Source organism: Homalodisca vitripennis, chromosome 8, assembly GCF_021130785.1.
Source record: "Homalodisca vitripennis isolate AUS2020 chromosome 8, UT_GWSS_2.1, whole genome shotgun sequence".
NCBI classification, from domain to species: Eukaryota; Metazoa; Arthropoda; class Insecta; order Hemiptera; family Cicadellidae; genus Homalodisca; species Homalodisca vitripennis.
This window is the reverse complement of record NC_060214.1, coordinates 92,139,894-92,154,918: the sequence shown is the minus strand read 5'-3', so window position 1 is coordinate 92,154,918 and position 15,025 is coordinate 92,139,894. Positions and strand designations below refer to the sequence as shown.

Sequence of the window (15,025 nt, the reverse complement as noted above, 5' to 3'; positions counted from 1 at the left end):
TTGATTTATTCTGCGGTTTCTCGTTTCCATCATGCTAATACCAATGTAAAAAAGTTAGAATTTTATTTTTACCTTTAGTTTGACCTTTTTACCCTAAAATCAATAGGAGTTCTCCATTAGATTAAGAAGAACCTATGTACCAAGTTTCAAGTCTGTAGGATCTCACTGTCAAAGGTTTTCGCACGGACGGAGATAAGACACAGTTTTAAAACATTTTTTACTGGGTTCTAAATACATAGTTGATTTTTAACATGTTACACAATAAAAAAATAAACATTGAACTATGAAGTTTCCATAAAAGGTCATTAATAATAACATACAATGTTATAAATATAAACAAATGAAACTAGCTTTAAAGAAAAACAAAACAATTGACCTCCAGAGCAAAGCTTATTTCTAAGCCTAAAACGAAATTGTCCAAAAATCTTGACCGTATCCTGACTTTTTTTATTAAATCTTTAAGAGAAACCTACAAAAGTAAACGCTTTAATATACAAAACCTGTTCAAGATGTCAAGACAACATTTTCCGAGCCCGGCGGCGAAGAAGGCGTCCGCCAATTCGAGTTGTGAATGGCCCTCCTGGCAGCACTGGTCACTGTGGCGTACGAGTTCTAGCACCACTGACATCACTGCAGCCGTGTACAAGGCGTCCTCCAAGTGGCACTCCACGGCCTGTGTGATCGTACACATATCGTGAGGAATCTCAAGATGCACGTGGCTAATTTACTTTCTATTCTCGCAAAATTTGGAAATTCGAAGATATTGGAGGATTTACAAACAGATTTGACTAGCATTGTGCAAGCAAGTCAAAAGTTAAAGGATATCACTAGGTGAAAACTGAAAAGACCTTTCTAAAACTTGCCTGCATACCGAAAACTTGACACTGGTCGTGGTTAGGTTAGGTTAGGTTAGGTAAGGTAAGGTAAGGTTTGGGCAGGTTAGGTTAGGTTAGGTTAGGTTTGGGCAGGTTAGGTTAGGTTAGGTTAGGTTAGGTTAGGTTATGTTAAGTTGATGATGAATGAATGAATTGAATTGATTTATTTCCCAAATATATGTACAATATTACAATCCAAACTTTACAATTAACTTCTAAAAAATTTTTATTACATTATCGAACGTAGTTTGAAATGAGAACAAAGAATAAATATAAGAAATAATCATCATAAAATAAACATCATAAAAATAACATCATGTATAAACATTGTCCTCGGGAAATGAGCCTGCATGGGCTATGATGCCTGTGCGCAGACTCGAGTTGCTCACGCCTGAAGAAATAACGGACTGGATATACATTAAAAAAATGAATATAAAATATAATACAAAATAATACACTATTATATACCACATACACACGTGAATCTGGAATGAATATATTAAAAGGAAAAAACCGTGTAATTTTAATATGTACCTGTTTTAAAGAATTGAATATTATTAATTTTAAAAACATTTACATATTAGCAACGAGGGTAAATAAGCAGGATCACCGCAGATTATAATGGGGTAGTGATAATGAATAATGATGGGATAGGAGTGGTGGCTGTTCACATGTCAAACTGTCCGCCCGTAGTTCGTAGACAACACTGCCTCGGCCTCCTCAATAGACAATGATAATATCCACTGGTTAACTTTCCTTTTAAAGATATTTGTAGAAATTTCATTGAAAAAAACTAAAATTAGGAAACTGTTTACTTATATTAATAAAAAGCACGTGGGCTAGATAGTATGAGTTGGTGTTTGAATAAGATTTAGTTAATTGCAGTGGTAGAATTCCTGTTGATCTAGAATAACGTGTGTTATGGGTGTGTTGAGTTCTTTCAAATAAATCATCTAAATTTTTATACATGTGTATTAAAAGAAATTTTATAAAAAGTTGTCTTATTGTAAAAATTTTAGTTTCTTGAAATAAAATGGATGTTGAAAATCTATGACATTTTTTAAAAGCTACTTTCAAAATTGATTTCTGAACCGTAAACAGAGGATCAAGATTTGATTTATAAGCTGCCCCCCCAAGAAATTATCCCAAATGCAAAAAGAGATTGCACGTATGCATAATATACCATTTTCATTTCTTGAACAGTTAGGTTATGGGGGTTGGGTTTGTTACTGGGGTTACTCGTAGTATCACCATCCACCGTATGGTAAACAGCCGGGTAGGGTTCAAGATAGGATCAATCATCAACCATCTTTCAAAAAGGCAGTAAGCTTGTTTTGCGTGGCGTCAACAATCTCAATAAAACACCTGTAGACAAAGGCAATGACTATTCATGTACATTATATAACGAATTGGAAACTAATTGATTCCAAAATAACAAGAGAAAATAAAATCACAAATTATTTAGTCACATTATACTCTTTAATATAAATTTATGTTCAAAAAGTTAGCTCTACTAGTCGGGAAGGGAGAGCCAAGTTACAATGTATAATAACAACCCATTCTTTCTTAAATCGAAAGAGGAAATTCTCTTTGAAAGAATATATCAGCTAAATAATTTATTTGTGTGGTGTAGTGGGGGGGGGTTCAAAGGGAGACAACAAAAGGGTAAAAATAGCAAGCCATACATTTTTACATGTCATGTTTTGAAATTTAGCATTGACACATAAAACCTTAAAAGTGTAATGAAGGAGGAGGAGCTCTTCTTATTGGAATATCAATTTTCTATTATTTTACAAATGAAAACTCAAAATTCTCCAATAATTTGTGTATTTTACCACGAGGCCTTTCGACAAACTTATTAAAAAAATTCGACAAACGATTTAAACTTAAAAGTGTAGTTTAAATCACCGTTCAACCATAGATTTTTACGTCAATTTGGTCCAAAATATTTGTAATTTCCAGTCGCTTTTATCTCATTCGCTGACGCTGCCATAACTATTGTTTACGTGTGTGATTGACGGTTTGTTTTTAGATTTAATCGATTCCTTTCACCTAGTAGAACAGAACATCACCTCTGGACTCTCGATTGCTCCGCTCTCACTAGCCTACATTTTTTACATTTTTGTGTAGGGCTACGATCAGAGTCCTGCGAAAAGGAGACCCTATTTCAACACGAATACGTCTTTTCTACTGAATATCTTTAGGTACTTAATCATCCTATCTCTAGGACCGATAGAACTACACAAATTCTGCTTACCTCCTTTAATCTGTGAAACACAGACAGCTCCAAGAGTAGATCCATTCCACTGTAGATCAGACGAGCGAAGAAAAGTCAAGACGTGAACCATAACGCTTGTGACAGTTTTGCTGAACTCGGACTTGCTTTTAGGAGGAGCGACTAGTACTTCAAGCCTTCTCTGAAAAAGTACAAGTTCATAATGCTCTTAGTGGTGTTTGTATGTCAGTGCATTGCATAAAAAGACTCATACCTACTCATTTGTAGCCACTGTATGACATACGAGTACATCAAATTCACAAAATTTAGTATCCACAAAAAGTTTCACAATGCCAATGAGGTTTGAAATATAGTTTTATTATACAATATTTACTTCGAACAGATAACAGTTAATTATCTTGATTAACAGTTTTGTATGAATTTTAAATAAACTGACTATCTAATTACACACTGACACAATCAATAATTATTAACACAAATCCATTTGCCACGCTCACGAGTATTAGCACAAATTCTGCCACTTCACAAATTCATTTCTAAAACTCCATTGGCTCCCTGCGTCGCTACAGCACCTTATAAAGTTATTGGCATTTCCAGAACATTTAAATTTCCGAACCTACAAGTGGAAAAGGGTCACAGTGCCCATCCACCGCTCATGTATGGAAGGGCGGACTGCCGGATCGAAGAACTGGCCAACCCACTAAGAGCTCTCTTTCCAACGGCACTATTCACCTATTACCCCTTTTGTTCTGTCAGGGTTCTCGAGTTGTTCGGTCATATTTCCTTTGTATCGGAGGTTGGCCCGTCTATCTGGAACATTATCCCACATTCTCGTAACAGTCGGTTCTCTTTGTCAATTCCAATAAACATGGATTTGGGGTTTCCAAGTGAAAATCTTCCTGAGAAGGGCCCACGAGCCTGATTATGATCAAAATTGTATCAAGTCTATGATCAACCCCACAATGACCAAATCGATCTCGCCCAAGAGGTTTAATATAGACTGTATAACAGTATCAAAATTCATGAAGTTTTTCAAGTTAAACAGATTTTTAAATATTGAGTGAGCTATATTATACTATGTTATTATACAAAATATTCTATTCAAAATTGTTTGAATCCTCTGTCCCGTGGGCATTTGCTAACCTGGTACGTTCGATTCTGACTGTTAGTAGCCTACATTCGTGTGCCAGAATACAAAATAGCTTTCTCCTGAGTTTGTCATACCTATTGCTACATCAAGACTAGTACCAATCATATACAAACCTCATAAATTTGGTAGGAAAGAAATTAAACCTAATAAAAGTAGTAACATAATCAAAGTGGCGAATATAAAAAATAACTTACTACACATACCGTAGCTACGGTAAGAAGGGTTGATTCAATTTGAATGTTGCATTTTGTTCCAGTTCACCTTTCTTTTATTGTAGCGTCTGGTATCTAAAGCTGTCTCAGATTTGACTCCTGGAATCTGGAGTCATGTTCGTCTGAACACATCCAAAGAAAGTCGGAGACGAAGAAGCTCAAAACGAAGGAAAACCGCAGGAATACTGATTTTGCAGTAAAAGGAAGGTGAACTGTAGCAGGAATTCAACATTAATAATAACTTATTGTTATGAAATTCTGGAACAAATAATGTTTTCATTACACTTCCAAGAACAACTGATCCAGTTATGAGTGTCAAGGAACAAATTAAGAATCAGAGATAAAAGCCTCTTCCATTGGAGGCTTAATTGTGTCTCCTGATTCTTCCACTGATAGTAGGGACGAAGTTTTAATACTTCAAAATGAATTTAAGTCGTCGATTAATATTAACTATTGTATCCAAATAATAAATCTAATTTATTTTGACTTTTAACACGTTTCATTAGAATCCTTTGTCACCACTTGCAGTTGCAGAGCAGCAGCGTTTAAAAGGGAAATAAAAATTGCTCAATAAGTAAATTAAGACGAACTGTAGACTTCAATGATCGAGATAAATACCTGGAGATAAAGTTCCAAGGGTAGTTTGGAGTTCTCCTCATTCACAGCGGCCAATATGAGTTCCAGTGCTTGTTTAGCTTCTGCTCCATTTTTCTGGACACTGAAAGCGATTGCATAGCAGAGCGCCGTACACCTTTGCTGCAACGCAATATGATGAGAAATATAAATCAAAGTGAAGTAACTAAAAATAAAATACAAATGAACTGTCACTACAAATGTCAAAGTACGACGTACGTGGTCGTTTCCTTGTGTAGCAGATTAAACATTGAACGATGTCTATGTTATTATGTTACCTTAAAATAAAAATCTAAGCAGGGCCGACAATTAAATGGGTTGCTGCAATTAAAGAAGCCCTAAAAACGGAGGGTACACCGGAAACCAATGTTTACTTATACTCGTAATAGGAACACATTTAGGTAAAAGATGTGTTGTGGAAATTTGGTCACAGGGAAGTAGGAAAAGGTCTGAACTTGGCCCAACTGACGTAAGAAAGCTTATTTGGAAGAATGAAATAAGGGTGGGCAAAAAGAAGGACCTAGTCGTCAAAACAAAATTGACTGTATTTCGCATGGTCCGAAACGTTAAAAAATATAGATATTGACACAAATATGCAACCAAAATATATATTTAAAATTTCATTATGTTAGTATAATATAGGTACAGTACTTTTTATATGCTAATGATGAAAGCTGATATGGGTTTATATACGTAGCTACTTCAGTTCAAAGCAAGAAGACCCATTTGACTCAAATGATAAATAAAGTTATGAAAGTATCATGACAAAATTCAAAAATGTTTTGTATATTGACATTTTACTCATTACACAACAAAATTAATATTGATTATGATAACCAGCAGATTCAATACAACATAAGAACTATAAATATATATATAATGTCAAAATAATAGACACACGTTTCTAATTAATGCATATGTTCATAAGTACTTACTGAAATATTTCTATATTTTATTATTCTATATTTTGTATACTGAATATACTGAGTTACATACAATCGCAGTTGACGATAACGCTTCAATTAGCGGTTCAATTATATTATAATATTTCCGATTTCTTTTATTCATTTATCTCAACGGTGGTCACCAATTTTATACAAATACATGCGTAAATGATGACAATGTGAACAAAAACTTGCCTAGTTAAGTATTTAAATTTGTGGCAGTAACATAATATCAAAATACAACAGCGATACAATGCCTACAATACCATAAATATATGCTTTGCAACAGAATTAAAAATTTTACCAAAATAAAATACACATCAATGCTTTTAGTAATAAAAATAACATCAGCAAAACAGCATCTTCATCGCAATAAATATATAAATTAGCAACAGTATTAACATTTTATAAGATGAAAACAAAAAACTGTACCAACAAAAGTAATGCCATAAGTACAATGCAATTAACATATAAACTAGCAACAGGCTTAACATGCAGAAAAATAACAATACTTAAGTAACATAAATAATAACAGCAATGCAATGAGCACAACGCAAATAGAGTATAAGTATAATTGATAACAGGAGTGAAATCTCGTCATTTTCTCCACAATGTTATCTTTACTGAAAAAAATACAAAAGCTGTTTTTATCGTCCAGGACTAAGTTTGATGTTTATAATTTATAATTCCTTGCCTGATCCTCTACAGTGAAGTCCGCCCCCTTGTCCAGCAAGGCCCGCACGAAGGCCGCGTCACCCCGCGATGCCGCCAGGATGAGAGGCGTCACCCCTTTGTTGGTCTGGGTGTCCAAGGTGACAGGTATACTCAGCAACAATTCCAGCACGAGCTTCCACTGCCGTTTGGTTATGTAGTGGAGCAGACTATATCCGGCCTGTGTAAAAATCTGAGGTTAGATTTCAATGATGAATACAGTGTGTATGGTACATTTGATAGTATTAGTTATATTTGTTTTAGTTCTGATGTTCGACGCTAGGCTGCGCCACGTAACTTATATTGTTACCGTTAAAATAATTTGCTAACTGAAGCTCTCACTCCACAGATGGCAGTCCGAGCGCTTATATTCCGTGCCTCAGCTCCTAGCATTGGACGAGTAAGTTATCTCTTGTGTAACTAGTAGTACAGTGGAGCGTCAATAATCCGGATCAATTTGGGACCCGACCCCGTCCGGATTCTTGAAATGTCCGCAATTTTCGAAATGAACCAAAAAGAGGTAATGACAAAGTGCAAAATGAAAAGTTATGTGCAATCGTGCATGAATCACGATGTTGTTTACGTGAAGCGGTTAATTAACATAATTCATTACGTTATTAATAAAAGCTTTAAATGTTTAACTTACAGAAAAAATACAGTAGTCATATTTCCTGTAAAGTATATCTAGGCTGTATAAAACTAAAATACTGTATCTATGTATAACTGTGATTAATAAATTACTTAAATTACGAAATATATTAAGATAGTTTAAATCTGTAAACAAAATAAATCTTTTAAAATATAAACAAAATATTTTTCAGCCAGAATTGAATCCGGATTATGGATGATCCGGACTTTTGACGTCCGAATTTTTGACGCTCTACTTACTGTACAATCAAAAATGTTACTATGTGGAAACACTGTCATTGTTTAAAGTAAGCAGTTTGAAACCTGGTACATACGTCTTTTTCTCAGCAACTGCTACTATCATGGGTTGATGGAAAAAGAGTATTGCGCTAAAAGGAAGAGAGACTAGAGTACAAAGAAAACAACTCATAGCATTCAGCAAATCCATGGAGAAAGCATGGCGTAAGTCAGAAAAAAGTAACACATTTTCCCTCAAGTCTTAACTTCTTCGAATGATTCTTGATTCTACAATCATTTTGAGCTATTTAATATGAACTGAACAAAAGGCGATATGAGCTAGAGATATAAGAAAATACGAAATCTCTATAATTTCAATTGAAATATAAATTATATAATTTGTGTACTTATATAATTTCAAGTGTCTGACTGCTAAGTCCATTTTCTATTAAATTCCTTCAAAAATATGCTTTTAAAACGTTTGAACTAAACCCTTGCGTATGAGCTAAGCTGATATTTATGACTCTTATATAGGCTAAATGTCGTCCAGATTCCGGTTTATTCACTGCTGGCAGTGTGTTTCTGAGCTCTTACTCGAAATTATATGATGAATCGTTTTAGTATAACTCTGAATGACTGCAATGAAAAACTCTTGTCCACATTTAGTTTTAGATTCTGATATTTATTTGCTCACGCCTGGATGGTTCGCTCTCACAAGTCTGACGAATTGCCAATAAAAATAACTTTAACGAAGCAGAAAATGTCAAATTTTCAAAAAGCTGACAGCCTGTAATAATCGAGCCGTGTTGATCAATATTAGTCATAATGATTGTTGGTTGGTTGAGCTTCAGCCAATGGCGATACAGCTTCGCCCCTTCAACTCACCGTAGAGGTAGATGTGCATTATTGGCAATTTCGATTAATACTATAGATAGTACCCTTAGCGACAACGAAATATTTCAAGAGTAAAGTAAAGTAAAGTAGTCTTATTTTACCAGGTAAAGGTAGGGCTAAGAAGCCCTCTCTAACACTTAACCTAGGGACCAATTGCTTAAAGGTGACTTCCGAACCACTACCAATGGCGGAGCAGGCGGGCTGCTTGCAAGGACAGGATCGCTCAGCGGTCACCCATCCAAGCAGCAGCAACACTCGAGTTTATGTCCATAAGAAATGTTTCTATGGAAAGTGAACCGGAAATCCAATATATATTTTTATTGTGTTTCATCATTCACGAATAAATAGTAATAAATTATTATTTGGACCTCACTTGGTTGGTGTGGTTAGGCCTGAGCCAGGGATGGTCTCGCACGGAGTTCCACAGATCGGAGAAGCTGTCCTGGTCCCAGAGCGAGTTCTGAGCTGCCAGCAGCAAGGCGTTGTTTCCGTCACAGTCTACCAGAGATATGTCAGCGCCTCGGGTCACCAGGAAGTCTACCATCTCGTATCGGAAGTGCTTGACTGCATGCATCAGCGCTGTTTCACGGTTCTACCACAAATATTACGAAGTTAACAACATTGTCCAGAAAATAAAAGAGGTACCTAAAAAAGTATACGGTACTGTTACACTTTAGTTCACTCGTACATTTAATTTGGGATGTGCGAAAACATCAAATTCTGCTACGCACCATCCCACAATACTCATAATTTACCAAGCTGTCTCGTGGTTGGCTTTTAAAATCCTATTCAATGAAAGCAATGATTTTAAATTTCATTTCAAAACGCGCACGTAGAAAAAGGACGTTGTTTGAAAATTAAGTTTTATGTTTTTAATAGATGCCGATTTTGTGGGGTATTCATATTTTTTACTTTTTGTACACTAGAAGCCTTAAATGCTGTTTTGCTTCTTCAGCTCATATTTATTTTGGCATGATTTAAGCGCCAAAAATATGCCAGTATATAATATACTCGAATTGGAGGAATTGAGTTCACTCTCTTGCATAGTAATATTTCATCGGATAAAATGTATACAGTACTGATCCTTGTTTACAAATCGTTTGATATAACAATAAGTAATATTATGGATCTGCACATCGCGCCTTTTAAAAATGCTTCATTTAAATCACTTTTAAGCTTCGATAACTGTTAATATGCAAGGAGGATTTTGCTCCACACGTGTAAAACCTAATTCAATGAAACAACCTCTATCACTAATTAGACTGAAACATCATTTGTAAAAGCAATCAGCAATGGACAACATTCAACATTTCGAATACGCTGGTCGAATAAATAAGACCCCATCGCATGGAGGGAGGCGCAGGTCTCATTAATGTCAAATGTTTTGAATTGTAGAAATTTCCTACAAAGATTGCGATGAATAGAGTTGTCTAATTTATATAGCTCTAAGTTACGCGGGTGGGGCGGTTTGAACTACACAAAAAGTTAAAAACAGAAGTTTTATCACTAACTGGAACATCTGCTCAACCAGTCCTACTAGTTGCTCAAGTATGTAAAACGTGCCGGGTTTTAATTGTCTTTGGTTCGAACCATCAATGACTTTTCCCAAGCTGATTTATTTAACTTGTACTGATTTGCACTTCTTAATGGGCCACATCATCAAAGGAAAAATGAGTATTCAGTACCTACATTATTATATATTGAACATAACCGATAGGTAGCAAGTGATTAATATAGCGCGCGCGCGTGTGTGTGTTGCCGATAGAACCTGTGAAATCTCTAACCCAGGCTCAAAGACCGACACCCTGATAAACTGGTTACTCAAATTATGCAAGAAAACAGAATGGAAAATGTGCGTGTCCACGAAGAGTACTAAAACCTATTCATTGTGGAATTATAATTATTGAAATCTGAATTAAAAAAAGAGCGACTATATTATTTTGGTAATAAAAAATAACGTAAAAACACCCACTCATTGATTGTAAGATTTGTCAAAAAGAAGATATTCAATTCATACCACCTGAGAAACTACTTTGGTGAGAAAAAGTACTATATTGCATAAAAATTCATGTTAACACTAACCCAATTTTCAATTACAAAATTATTTTGCTCATGGGTTGAATATAAATTATTAATAGCAATTACCGATGTTGTGGTATTATCCGGGGCCACTCAGTCCCTATCTACTACTGGTTATTATGCGGTATAAATAGGTTTAGATTAGGTTATCATAAATATGTGTTTTACTAGTGGTGTCAAAATTAAAGTTAACCATTACGAGCGCTCACGTGATCTGAGCTTGAATATGGGTACTATCTCGAGGGATGTTTATATTTTTCACCAGAAGTGCAGGAGTAATCTGACATAGGAAAAGTTGGACGATCTGGGACGTGATTTGAGGGCGGGAAAGATCCGATCGGAAACGCCCCTGGACATCAGTGCGGACTTAATCTGACATAGGAAAAGTTGGATGATCTGGGACGTGATCTGAGGGCGGGAAAGTCCCGATCGGAAATGCCCCTGGACATCAGTGCGGACTTAATCCGACATAGGAAAAGTTGGATGATCTGGGACGTAATCTGAGGACGGGAAAGTCCTGATCGGGAATGCCCCTGAGCATCAATGCGGCCTTCGGTGGCCAGTGCCACTCAGAACTTCTGACGAATAAAGAAAAACATCCCTCGAAGTAGTACCTAATTTCAACAAAATATAAGAGCTTGTTAATGTTAACTTTTTTTATTTATATACCTGTACGTACGTTATAAGGCTATATAATATGTGCCTAATAACAAATAAGAGGCACGGACAGAGTAGCTTCTGGATAATACCAAAGTAACCAATTTCCTTACTTTGCTGTTATTAATAAACTAAATGTATTCATTTCCATTTTATATACTTCTCTTAAAATATCTATTAAAATAACAAAAAGAAAGTTAAAAAACGAGAGCTAAGGAATATAGAGCATGTTTAAAATACCAACAAGAAGAAAGATCGGCCATGGCAAAACATGCACTTTAAACTAGTTACCCTTTTCCAAATGCAAGTTTATTGAAAGAAGTCCAAAATAAAAAAAATCCTCGATGCATATGAAACAATTTTAATAAAGAAGAACCAAAATAATCTGGTAAATAATGAACCTGGACCTTATCAAAATTCACCGTTACTTTATTTAATCTAACTAAATATCAACTTTATTTTTTATATATACGAGTACATAGACAAAGACATACTGTCCTGCCATATAACATTATCTCCTTGTAGTTTTAATGAAATTCAGTACAACATTGTTTTATTATTATTGCAACCACTTTTATTCAGTTATGTGGGTCTGATGATGTGTTCCATAAGCACGAAAGGCCTCACAGAAATAACAAAGTATATTATTGGGGTGTTTGTTTTAAATTTATATTAAAATGTCATTGTAAAACTGTACTATAAAATTAAATCAAATAGGAACTTATATTTGTTAGTATATAACTTGAGAATTACAGTAAATCTAGAATTTATTATTGATATGGTTTTTCTACACGATAATTTTATTGTTTTAGCAAGTAAAATATTATTACTAAAGTTAAATTTTACTGTTTTTCAAGAGTAACATCAACATTTTCCTTCAAATTGTAACGTTATAATACAATTTTCTACTTACACAATATTAGGAGAAAGTATTTGAACAAATAAACAAAGCAGCAATTTATATAGAGAACCATTTTGAATTTTGAAGACTTACTTCATCCATTGTGTCAATGCAGACTCCATCTTTTAGAAGCTTCTTCACAATATCAAATTTTCCAATAACTACAGCTCCCAGAAAGCAGTGGTTCTCTCCCTGTACAAACTGAATCGCTTAAGTTCAAAACAAGTGAGTAAATTACTAAATGTATCACTAATCTACTTCTGTTGGTTGTAAACAATTAACTCGTATACATTTTGATAATTTAATATAAAAATATATGTAAATAAAAATGTTAACTTACTAATTCCTCAACACTTAGCACTGCACAAACTTCTTGCAGCTCTTCACTTTTGAAGTAAGAGTGTGTACGACTCGAACATTTCTCCTCCACCTTTTTCGTCCCCTCATTTTTCAACTGCTCTGGTTTCTGCTTCTCCTCTTCGTCTCGGCATTTCTTAAACAGTTTACTTTTAGCTCTTTTCCCTCGCGCCATGCCTTACTTTCTAAAACTAATTCCCCGAACTTGTAAACAAAAAACAGAACAAGTGCAAACCCAAGAGTCGATTAACAATATGAAGAAATTGTTGACGCAAAAACGTCTCTTGAAGTGAAATAAACACATTTTTATAAATTTTTGGATTGCAATAAATAAGCTGAATTAAGAGTCATATGGCAATAATAAACTCTAATATTTTAATCAGCTGAGCCTTTAACATGTCCAAACCAACCATAGCGGTTTATCTTAAAAGAGAATCTCCACTAATCATTATGTATGTAGAAAAAAAACCATCTGATGAAGTATGACTCACTTCTCTGTTCTGTGAGTACCCCTTTATAAAGCAAATTTGCACAGTTTTCCGATGATAAAGAAGCTGTGTGCAAGCAATTACAGTTCCACCAGTAACTCTGACGTAACACCGAAGAGTTGACTAGACATTTTTGAGTAATCTGAAGGTTCTAGCCTTTTCACGTTACTGCAGCTAGGCTCAGTTAATTATTTGGTAGCGTACAAAAACACCGTGCCCATATCGGGATTCGAACCCGAGTTTCTGGGGTAAGAAGCGTAGACGCTAACCACTCAGCTACCAGGGACGGCCTTCGTATTACGCCGATAGAGTTATTTACATGTCCTTTTTATGTATTATGTATATTATGTACATATATATTGTGCAGGCTCTTCTTTTAGCTCAGTGGTTCGTCCCAAGCGTCGATTCAATATGAGATAGAATATCGGAAAGACTTCAAAAATGAATGAATGTCGGCACAGCACTTGGTGGAAAATCTTCTCTCAACCACTTATGCACAGTACAATGCATATAAACTTATAACCTTGTCTTTTCACGATTTTGGGTGGACTTCCCAAGTACATTTAACGTCATTAACAATATTTTTTCCTAGTATAATTATTATGATAGAATGATAATGATATAATAGAATACTTTATATCTTCTTCCTAGCCGTTTTTGAAAAGATTGTTTAATTCTTCATGCCTCTGATAACTACTTATTAAGGTATTGAACATTGTTTACCTGTCTTTCAGCGGCAATCTAAATTTACCACAATAATTAGATTGTTTGATTTGTTTACAGTTTTTGGCTCTTGAATTACGTTATAAAAGCACAATAATATTTTTAAACATTCGGTGAAACCAATTTTAAAAGACAGCTTGGAGGTTATGTTATGTATTCATGCAGCAGCTACGCTTGATGTTGCTTGATTCCGCATCCACGACTCTGTACCATTAAAAGGAGGAGATTTTCGCCTCCACATCTATGGGCAGCTAAGTGTTCTATGGAGTTCAGATTTATGACTTTGACCTGCCTCTATATTTTGAGGTGATCATGTACTGCATATCAAGGTGCTCCTTGATTCGTGGCAGAAACGTTCATCAATATGAAACTAGAGGCAAGGACAACTTTCAAACTCATCAACGCAGACTGACATTAGCGCAACATCTACCGCAAGAAGTGGGTGTCAAATCAACCAACAAGGCTCCCTAAAGAAATCAAATTTTACAATAATCAAAATCAATGTAAAACGCGTCTCAAACCCCTTTTGGTGTCCAAGGATTAGTAATAGAACAAATTCGTCAAAACTTCAAACATGCAATCAAGGGAAGGAGTGCCTGAGCTGTGGAGTCCCTCAATGGTCCGTACTCAGCCCGCTTCTCTTCTTATTGTATGTCAATGACGCTGGCTCGTCGCTTAATAAAGGGTAAATTGTCCAATACGCAGATGACACGACTCTCTGTTTCAGCTCAAAGTCAATCCCAGAACTGGAAATTGTGATTCACGGAGCTAAACAATACAATCCAGCACTTCAACGAGCTCAAAACAAACCCATCAAAGTCAAATTTTATCAAATTTTGTTTGCGAAATACAGACTCAAATTGGAATCCAAGTCATGTTGGATGAAACTGAAGTCGAACACGTCCTCTCGACTAAATTCCTTGAGATCTATCTCAATAGAGGGCTGATATGGAATTCTCACGTCGACAATGTCTGTTCAAAACTGCCTTCAAGTATTTATGTTCTGAGGCAGCTTTCCAAATACTGCCCAATTCAGGTACTGATGACTGAATATTATGGAATAAACTACCCAAATCTCTCCTACGGAGTGATCTTGGGGGGAGGTTGTGCAAACATACACTTTCATAGAATGATCACCCTGCAGAAAAAAGTAGTTAGAATAAATGCGAGGTCATAAGAGATAGTGACGTACACTCTTATGACACTAGAGACAGGAATAACTACCGTACTGGAAGACACAGGACGGTGGCTTATGAACGATTGTCTTAGCAGGCAGGAGTTCATCGTCAACAAATTTCCAA

General features: G+C 35.4%; 1 protein-coding gene across 1 annotated transcript in view; it reads right to left on the bottom strand.

Annotated features, from left to right (window-relative positions):
- Nucleotides 1-12,833, bottom strand: part of LOC124368271 — a 29,582-nt gene extending 16,749 nt beyond the window's left edge. Inside the window, exons 1-8 of the mRNA XM_046825545.1 lie at nt 12,497-12,833; nt 12,250-12,348; nt 8,893-9,111; nt 6,745-6,942; nt 5,092-5,229; nt 3,133-3,292; nt 2,985-3,037; nt 501-673 (exon numbers count right to left, since the gene is read on the bottom strand). Of these exons, the coding sequence (XP_046681501.1) occupies nt 501-673; nt 2,985-3,037; nt 3,133-3,292; nt 5,092-5,229; nt 6,745-6,942; nt 8,893-9,111; nt 12,250-12,348; nt 12,497-12,688 (1,232 nt within the window). The 5' untranslated portion in view covers nt 12,689-12,833. The remainder of the gene's footprint in view (nt 1-500; nt 674-2,984; nt 3,038-3,132; nt 3,293-5,091; nt 5,230-6,744; nt 6,943-8,892; nt 9,112-12,249; nt 12,349-12,496) is intronic.
- Nucleotides 12,834-15,025: the final 2,192 nt, after the last annotated feature.